Source organism: Polypterus senegalus, chromosome 4, assembly GCF_016835505.1.
Source record: "Polypterus senegalus isolate Bchr_013 chromosome 4, ASM1683550v1, whole genome shotgun sequence".
Lineage (NCBI taxonomy): Eukaryota > Metazoa > Chordata > Cladistia > Polypteriformes > Polypteridae > Polypterus > Polypterus senegalus.
The window spans coordinates 230,169,317-230,178,812 of record NC_053157.1 but is presented as its reverse complement, the minus strand read 5'-3'; the positions used below and the strand labels follow the sequence as shown (position 1 = coordinate 230,178,812).

General features: G+C 42.1%; 1 protein-coding gene across 3 annotated transcripts; it reads right to left on the bottom strand.

Moving 5' to 3' along the window:
- Positions 1–3,859: 3,859 nt before the first annotated feature.
- On the bottom strand, positions 3,860–9,496 carry LOC120528108. 3 transcript variants are annotated; one of them, XM_039752141.1, is made up of 2 exons: positions 6,625–8,290; positions 3,860–5,947 (listed from the first exon to the last, which is right to left on the bottom strand). In XM_039752141.1, the coding sequence occupies exon 2, from the start codon at positions 5,756–5,758 to the stop codon at positions 3,965–3,967; it is 1,794 nt and encodes a 597-aa protein (XP_039608075.1). In that variant the 5' UTR covers positions 5,759–5,947; positions 6,625–8,290; the 3' UTR covers positions 3,860–3,964. The 3 variants fall into 3 exon arrangements, with proteins under 3 accessions (XP_039608075.1, XP_039608076.1, XP_039608077.1); XM_039752142.1 differs by lacking the exon at positions 6,625–8,290 and adding an exon at positions 6,303–6,618; XM_039752143.1 differs by having other exon boundaries at positions 4,216–5,947; positions 6,625–9,496.

Genomic DNA, 9,496 nt, shown 5'->3' with positions numbered 1-9,496 from the left:
TTTTTCTTCTTGAGATTTTGTAATTTTTATGGTTTTTTTTTGGTTCTTTTGTTTTTGTTTTTTTGACTTTGCCTTTCATATTTGGATTGGGACTTTGTTTACTATTGGGATTTCCTATTTTGAAGTTGTTACCTTCTATAGCTTTTGTCTTGCACTCTTATTTTTGATAAGCAGGGCTTCTTGTAGAAATAAACCTTTTATTTATAAAGATTCTTTGTTGTCCCTTATGTAACTTGCCAAGGTTTGAAGGTTATTACCCACTCTAGTGGGTATTTTAAGTAATAATTGAGGTGTTTAAGTTTGGGAACTCTTTAGTTCATAACACAGGATGAGCGAATGTTGTGGTAAATTATTCTGCCCAGTGATTCCAGTGCTCCTTTATCTGAGTTGACTTTTCTGTAAGCAGGTGAACAACTTGGCAGAGGAGCAGTGGCACCATGTGCCACATGTGAGTACCATGTGTTGGTGTCCTCATCCAGAAACTCCCACCAGTGCATCATAACAGTAAGGGATGAAGACAGCAGCTGAAACGTAGTTCTGTATTCTAGAAATCTGACCCAGAGAATCTCGACTATTCATGATATTGCATATGGAGAACCACACAGTTCTGCGGCGGATTCAGGAAGTGTTCAGCCCCCTTTGACTTTTTCACATTTTCTATGTTGCAGCCCTGTGTTAAAATAATTTAAATGTAATTATTGTCTCTCGTTAAGGAACACTTAATACCCGAAGACTGACAAAGCACAAATAGGATTTAAGAAGTGTTTGCAAATTCATTAGAATCAAGGGGAGGAGGATTTGTATTTGGAGAAGTTCTTGACCATTTTACTCAGTGCTGTCAAATTGGGTCGTGTTGATGTGGGCTCACTCAGACCCCCGGTAAGTGCAGTCTACCATTTTTAAAGCCTTTACAGTCAATCTACACCTTTATGATGAACAAGGAGTGATTTGTGTTTCTTCTCAGTGACAGATCCTTAAAAATACAGAGAACTGCATGTACTACAAGTGCTCTTATGACCACCTAATTTGATGTCCTGTTCTTGTTGTAGATTTGACAGAAGTGACAAGTGCTTCTCACACACAAGTGCAAAATCAGGGATATAAAGGAAAACAAACTCTGTTTTAAACTGACCTGATGCAGGAGCGTCAAGACGATGATGATGCCAACTGACTGAAGTCCCTGGGAGACCTTGAGATGAGGATAAGAAAGGAATGGGGTGTAAAAAATGGTTGTTCTGGTGAGAAGTGGCCTGTAAATTCTTGGAACACTTCGACAAGGGGTTTGACCCTGAAAAGGTGCACAGGAAGTGGTTGACACTGGCGAAGGAGTTCATAAAGGGCAACAACAAATGCACTGGAAGAGCAGTGGTGCTTTTATAAAAGATATGGTGAAGCTAATGGGGGGAAACCAAATTGCTTTTGCCATTACTGGGCATAGTGAAGGAGTGGAAATCCATTGAACCCAGAGGCTCTGTGAGGAGCAATTTCACCATCTTCCAATAACACCCACCAAACTGCAGAGACAAACTGCAGAGCACACCACAATAATTCTCAAATAAAGAAAAAGAGAGTCACACAGTGAACTATTGGAGTACCTCAAGGAGTCTGACTGTGCCTGTCAGAGGTGGCATAAGGAGCTACTGGAGCAGCTCCATGGAGAAAATGAATCAGGACTCTCTCGTAAAAGTAGGAGTGAAGGATAAAGAGTACCCATTGCACTTTACCTTTAGAACTTTACACTGTTCGCTACACATTTGGTATATATATATATATATATATATATATATATATACTCACCTTAAGGATTATTAGGAACACCTGTTCAATTTCTCATTAATGCAATTATCTAATCAACCAATCACATGGCAGTTGCTACAATGCATCTAGGGGTGTGGTCCTGGTCAAGACAATCTCCTGAACTCCAAACTGAATGTCAGAATGGCAAAGAAAGGTGATTTAAGCAATTTTGAGCGTGGCATGTTGTTGGTGCCAGACGGGCCGATCTGAGTATTTCACAATCTGCTCAGTTACTGGGATTTTCACGCACAACCATTTCTAGGGTTTACAAAGAATGGTGTGAAAAGGAAAAAACATCCAGTATGCAGCAGTTCTGTGGGCGAAAATGCCTTGTTGATGCTAGAGGTCAGAGGAGAATGGGCCGACTGATTCAAGCTGATAGAAGAGCAACTTTGACTGAAATAACCACTCGTTACAACTGAGGTATACAGCAAAGCATTTGTGAAGCCACAACACGCACAACCTTGAGGCGGATGGGCTACAACAGCAGAAGACCCCACCGGGTACCACTCATCTCCACTACAATTAGGAAAAAGAGGCTACAATTTGCATAAGCTCACCAAAATTGGACAGTTGAAGACTGGGAAAATGTTGCCTGGTCTGATGAGTCTCGATTTCTGTTGTGACATTCAAATGGTAGAGTCAGAATTTGGCATAAACAGAATGAGAACATGGATCCATCATGCCTTATTACCACTGTGCAGGCTGGTGGTGGTGGTGTAATGGTGTGGGGGATGTTTTCTTGGCACACTTTAGGCCCCTTAGTGCCAATTGGGCATCGTTTAAATGCCACGGGCTACCTGAGCATTGATTCTGACCATGTCCATCCCTTCATGACCACCATGTACCCATCCTCTGATGGCTACTTCCAGCAGGATAATGCACCATGTCACAAAGCTCGAATCATTTCAAATTAGTTTCTTGAACATGACAATGAGTTCACTGTACTAAAATGGCCCCCACAGTCACCAGATCTCAACCCAATAGAGCATCATGGGGATGTGGTGGAACGGGAGCTTCGTGCCCTGGATGTGCATCCCACAAATCTCCATCAACTGCAAGATGCTATCCTATCAATATGGGCCAACATTTCTAAAGAATGCTTTCAGCACCTTGTTGAATCAGTGCCACGTAGAATTAAGGCAGTTCTGAAGGCGAAAGGGGGTCAAACACCGTATTAGTATGGTGTTCCTAATAATCCTTTAGGTGAGTGTATATATATATATATATATATATATATATATATATATATATATATATATATATATATATATATATTTCTTGTATAGCCTCCCCACTACTGGCCATGCCACAGCTGAATCAGTGCTGGGCCAGTCAATCAGAAGAACGAACTCTTCTGCCTGATGATTCCTGTGCTCCTTTATCTAAGTTGACTTTTCCATAAGCAGGCAAAGAACTTGGCAGAGGAGCAGTGGCACCTGTTTCCGATGGGAGTGTTAGCTCCGTGGAAATATGTTCTTTTATATTGCGGTTTTAATAACCCTTTAATTAAATATGTATAATAACGCGATATCCCTCTTTTCGGCGATAGGGCGACAAAGTCACAGAAAAGACAGAATATACTTAGCTTGTTTAATGCGGCTTACGTTGCTATAGATCAGGAAAGACCAGACACATTTCATCATAATGACCACGGAGATTCGGTCGTGTAGAAATGGCTTTTTTGCTGTCACAACGGAGGCGGTGTTGGAGTCTATGTTGCTTACACTCCCTCAGGTCTTCAAAGCTTGGACTGGTTCCAGTGGTTCTTATATTGTATTCACACGACCAAACTCTCCTGGTCTCATGCCAAACAAGGTAGACAAACTAAACTAAGCATCAGACCATCAGATCATATAACACTAGGCCTTTTAGGGCTGACCACAGCTGTTCCTGTCTGTCTCATGCTTTGCCCAGCGCAGCACTTCTGAAAGGTGACACCCTGTGCTAAAGCTGGCTCAGCTCTGCATGGCATGTTACACAGAAAAAGAATGAAAAATACATTGAAAGAGATGAATAACAGATACAGTGACACAATTATTAATATTATAACAACCTTAGTATAACAGACCACCCTTTGTCACTGGATCTGTGACAAAACAATCCCTGAGAATCTTATTCACAAAGCAAAAGGTACTCAATCCCCCTTCACAATGTAAACAGCTCCTCAAGAATGCTTGTAACGTCGTGGGGTGTGGTGTCGGTCTAGCTCCTGCTTTACCCGTCTAATACGCAAATGTAAGTAAATATTGGTAATGGTAAAAATGATAATAATAATGATTAACAGCACAAGTGGATGAACAAGTACATTTACCATAGTATTACTTGATGGTGACCACTTAGTGAAAAAGTGCCACCAGTGATGTGTAGATATCTCTTCAATTTCTTCTGCAGAGGTAATTACTTTTGTTTCATCTGTTTTCAATCTTACTAGTAGGTCCCTTGCTTTATGTAACGTTACATTAAAAAGATGTTCATATTGTTTAGCATGCTCTAAAATCGCTTTATATTTAGGTAATTCTATTTCGTAGGCAAAATGTAAATCCAGGGATGGGTTAGCTTCTGCTTCCCAATGTATATATTCCCATGTAGTTAACATGTAGGTTCTTCCATAATAGTCATCTCGTATATTACTCACATTGGTGCGACAGGATACCCCTGGGCCCTCGTAGTAGGTACCATCACTCCAAGTGATGTTATGTACTGTCACTGCACATGCAGAAGTGGTATCAGTTTGAAACACTTCAGTAGAGTTTACTGCTATTTGGCGCCAATAACAGTCCCCAGCTAAAGGATGCAAACAGGGGTGTGGCAATGTACCCACCCTTTGACATACAAACCCTTCTTGCCAGTTATAACAAAAGGCAGGTTCAACAGTATTATTATTTAGGTCTATCCAGTGTCTATCTACTATGGGTGTCCACCATGTTCCACCTAGTAACACAGGTAAGACATGAAACGGACACCAAACATTGTCTTCTTCAACAGTGGTTGCTACCTGAAATACAGCTTGGCATATTGATTCCTCACACATGAAGGACTTAGGCTGCAACCACCAGTCTGCTGGTAATTTTAATTCTTTTTTCCAATGTTGGGGGTTTTTTAAGCCCCAATCTGTCTTAAAATTTAAATACTGCTGTATGGCAATAATCTGTTTTAAATAGCACACTGATTCTTCATCTATGGCCCATTGACTTTGTAAACCAGTCCATAAGGACTCATTTAACCACCCCTGGTGAGCCTTCCATACTAGCAACTCCTGTATATGCCTGTCTGCCAACTCAGGCCCCCAATGAGCCAAAGTTTGCAAACTATTGGCTTGTTTCACACCAATAGATGATATTTTGTGATATATTGCTGCTATATCAGCAGTATTAAGAGATCCTAAACCTAAACCCCCTATTCCTAATCCAGCACCTATAGCTCCCCATATATCTCGCTTTGGCCTTCGTTTTATTTCTACCTTATGAGGAGGCCATAAGGATTGTATGTTTCTACAATTATATGTTGCACCTGTACTGCGTGGTACTATGTGTTCTCTTCTTGGAAACTCGTGACGTTTTATATCAAACCCACTAACATTAATGTTGAGTGCTACAGTAATTATTTTATGTGCTATCCTAGCCTTTTTACAACCCTTCATTTGTCTCAGTAATGTTGCATTAATTGGATAACCATTCCCTCTCCTAGTCTTATGAATTTCCCATAACATTACTGGTGCGTTTACATTCGTTGTTGCTTCCTGTTTAAACACATATAATATTACATCATTTTCAGGTGTTGCTATTGCAGTCATTTGTTGCCCCCCTTCAACAGTCCAACATGATAGTCCATTAGAATCAGGTTTACAGTTCATCATAGCCATCCAGACAGATACGTTATTATGCACAGTCACAGTTATTTCAGTGTCTTCATAGGTCCTCACAGGGAAAGGTAACAAGTCAGGATGTTCCAGTTTCATGTGAAATGGAGCTGTAGATGTCTTGTCTCGTAACTGCCAGGTACAGTTCTTGGTAAGGGTGAAATTCAAGGTTACATGCCTTTCAATTTCTGGCGTAGCAGCAGCCCAAATGACTTTAGTATAGGGGGTGCATCGGCTCCATCCGGTCCAGAAACCATCTATCCCGATTATTCCACACGTGAGGATAATCTGTGTAAGGGAAAGCAGAGGGGCGACTGAGAGCCCGTTAAAAGAACCATTCGAGTGTCTCCTGGTCCTGCAGCTATTATTTCTCCTGCCCTCGGCTTTTGCCCTGGGGTTAAAACCCATACCTTCCCTCCAATTTCTCCTTTAAACTGCGCAATACTGACTGAAACAGGTGTGACTTTGTCTATGTGCAATTTACATATGGCCTGTCCTTCAGCTATGTGTATGTCTTTACTGCCTTGATTTTCTAAAACTAAATGCCATTCATTTACACTGATCTCTAATGTCCCTGTTAAACATGCATATGTTACAAGCATTTCAACATTTATTCTCACCTCCCATTTCTTTGGCCACTGACCTGTTATTCCCAAGCTGAGTCTTTCTGAGGAGTTTAACTTGACTGTAAGTGATTTAGGTGCCCTAACCAATAACCCTGTGGGAGTTAATTCATTGTTTGCCAGTGAACTAATTGTTGTCAGGCGGAGGGCACAAACAGGTGGCTCTCCTCCGACATTTTGATGTCTCATAAAAGGTGTGGACCCAGCCAACGGACGATTGTAACAGTCCAGAATAAGTATCTACTGCAGTTAAAGCATATAATAGTCTATTTTCTCGTGGCAGTGGCCCAATGTAATCCACCTGCCAAATTTGTCCTGGTCCCATTCCTCTCTTCAGCTTACCAGATGCCTTCTTCTGTAGGGGCCAATGTTTTACTTCTGTACAGGTGGAGCAATTGTTCACTATTTGTTTAACAATATCAATAGTGACTGGTATACATCGCCGATGACACCATTGATATGTTTTTTCTGTTCCCATGTGTCCTGATGTTTCATGAGCCCACCTTGCTAATGAAATTAAGGAAGGCTCGATTACGTTTACTTCAGCATAAGTGCACAGGTCTTCATTTGCTACAAAGGCTTCTTCCAGGTTGATTTCTCGAACAGCAGCTATTAGATCAGCTTGTTGGTTATAAAGCCTCTCAGGGGATATCAGAGGGGCATGGGCATCCACATGACCAATGAGAGTTTCCCCTCTTGTGCCCATTGTCCAAAGCTGCTCCCACAGTTCTGTGCCACCCCACAGTTCTCTCCCATGAATAGTCCAAGCAGTCCTTTTCCACATGGTGATCCACACCGTTAGTCCCTGAAAAACTGCCCAGCTGTCAGTATAAACAACAACAGGGAAGCTTTGATTTTCTGTTAATGCCATAGCGACAGCAATAAGTTCAGCCCATTGGCTTGATTTCCCTTCCCCCTGTTGCTTCAGGATGGTCTCAGTGTGAGGTTGATAAGCCACTGCTCTCCAAAGCCTTTTACCTCCTTCTATAGTTGCACTCCTGTCTGTAAACCAGCTGTTCTCCTGTTGCGCTGGTGTCAAATGACTGTATGCTGGGGCTTCTTTAAAGGGCGACTCTATTACAGGCACAACAGGTGGTATGTCCTCTGGATCCTCATAAATCACAGCTCCGGCCATAGCCCCTTGTAAGGCACTCGTGTCTTTGCCTGCAAAGTGAGCTCTGGCCTGCAAATACCATTTCCACTTGCATAGTTTGATTTTGGGCAGCGCCTGCTCTCGCTCCCAGGCCATTATCTCTAACCCACCCAGCAATGGGCAAGTTAGTGCGTATCGTTACCGGAGCAGGACCTGTCTGTCTTTCAGTGTGTAAAAGAGCCCAGTATGCTGTTAGAAGCTGTTTTTCAAGTGGTGTATATTTAGTCTGTGAGCCTGTTAGTTGTCGACTCCAGAAGCCGATGGGCACACGTTTCTGATTGTGTTTCTGCCATAGGCTCCACGTGGCAATATTATTCTGTTCTGTGGCTTCCAGTTCAAAAGGCAAATTAGCTTTTAAAGGCCCCAGTCCTTGGTGTTGGACTAAAGCTTCTTTAGCTGCCTCAAAAGCAGCTTGTTGTTTTTCTGTCCATTCAAACTTTGCCTTTTTCTTGACAACATCATGTATAGGTCTTAAAATTAGTCCCAAATGTGGCACAAATGCTCTCCAAAAGCCCATTAAACCCACAAAGGATTGAGCTTCTTTTTTGTTAGTTGGTGCCTTTAATTTCTGCAAAGAGTCAATTACTTTTTGGGGCACTCGTTTTTCTGGTCCAAACCACATCATGCCCAGGAATTTAACTTCTCTGGCAGGTCCTTGTATTTTATCTTTATTAATAGCCCATCCTCTGCTCTCCATGTGGGATATTAAAACTGACAATGCCTTTGTTACTGATGCTTCATCCCCAGTTAACATTATATCGTCCACATAATGGAAACATCGTACCTTTTCCAAATCTGAGCAGGTAGCCAGATCTCTTGCTACAAGTCCATGGCACAACGTAGGGCTGTGTAGGTATCCCTGTGGCTGTACTTGAAAGGTGTACTGTCTGTCCTTCCATGTAAATGCAAACTGATCTTGACTTTGGGTTGCAATTGGAATTGAGAAAAACGCATTAGCCAAATCAATGACAGCATGCCACTCTCCTGCATTAGCCATGATGTCTTCTATGATGGTCACAATATCAGGAACTGCAGCGGTCAATTGCAGTGCTTTAGCATTTAAACCTCTGTAATCGATTGTCATTCTCCATGAACCATCCGGTTTTCTGACTGGCCACACTGGAGAATTGAAAGGGCTAACTGCAGGTCGAATAATTCCTACCCGCAATAACTCTTCCACTGTTTCTCCTATTTCTTGCAATCCTCCTGGCAAACGATATTGTTTTAAATTTACAGGTGTGTCAGGGACTGGAATTTCTAAAGGGGTCCATTTTGCCTTTCCTCTTACTATTGCTTTTACTATTCTACACATGACATTACGAATCCCAAAAGAAAATGTTCCCCATTTTGTTTGGAATGCCTTTCCTGTAAGAATATCTATCCCCAGTATATATTCAGGCAATTCTGAGACAAGCACCTTAGCTTTAAAAGAGGGTGACTTTCCTATTGCTAAGTGTACTGTGATTAGTTTCGCCTGGATATCTGAGCCTCCGTATCCGTTTACATTAACAATTGGTCCGGAATAGTTATGTGGATTCCCGTGAATTAAAGTAACTTCTGCCCCAGTATCCATAAGTGCCATAACCTGATGTGGTTTTTTCCGTTTACCCCAGTAAATAGTTAGCGGGACGTACGGGCATCGGTCTCCTGCATGAATGAGCCGTACCTCCCCGCCTGCAGGAGACCTGCCATCTCCTCAATATGTTGGGCGAGGTGTACGCCATTCGTTCCAAAAGTTAAAGAAACGTTTCGGTTTATGTTCGGAGTATTTTGTTTCCTCCTCATTAGGCGGTGCGGTTGGAGGGATCCTGCCTTCGTCTTTTTTAGACTTTCGCATAGCTTGCCATTTCTGAAAAATTTCCCCTGTTGGTTTACCATCGATTTCCGTTTTTTTTATTCCTGCTTCTATCAGATCACGCACCATTTTTGAACGGCTTACTCTTTGTATGGTATGCCCTGCTATGGCTCTAACTGGTTTCTGCCCAGCCGATACCGTTGCTCCCAATTCATCTAACTGGCCCAATAATGCGGCCACATCCCATACTGTCTGTTGATTAACTC

Bases quoted from the DNA above. Each gene is read 5' to 3' on its own strand.
- LOC120528108 (XM_039752141.1), bottom strand. From the start codon at position 5,758: ATGAAACTGGAACATCCTGACTTGTTACCTTTCCCTGTGAGGACCTAT.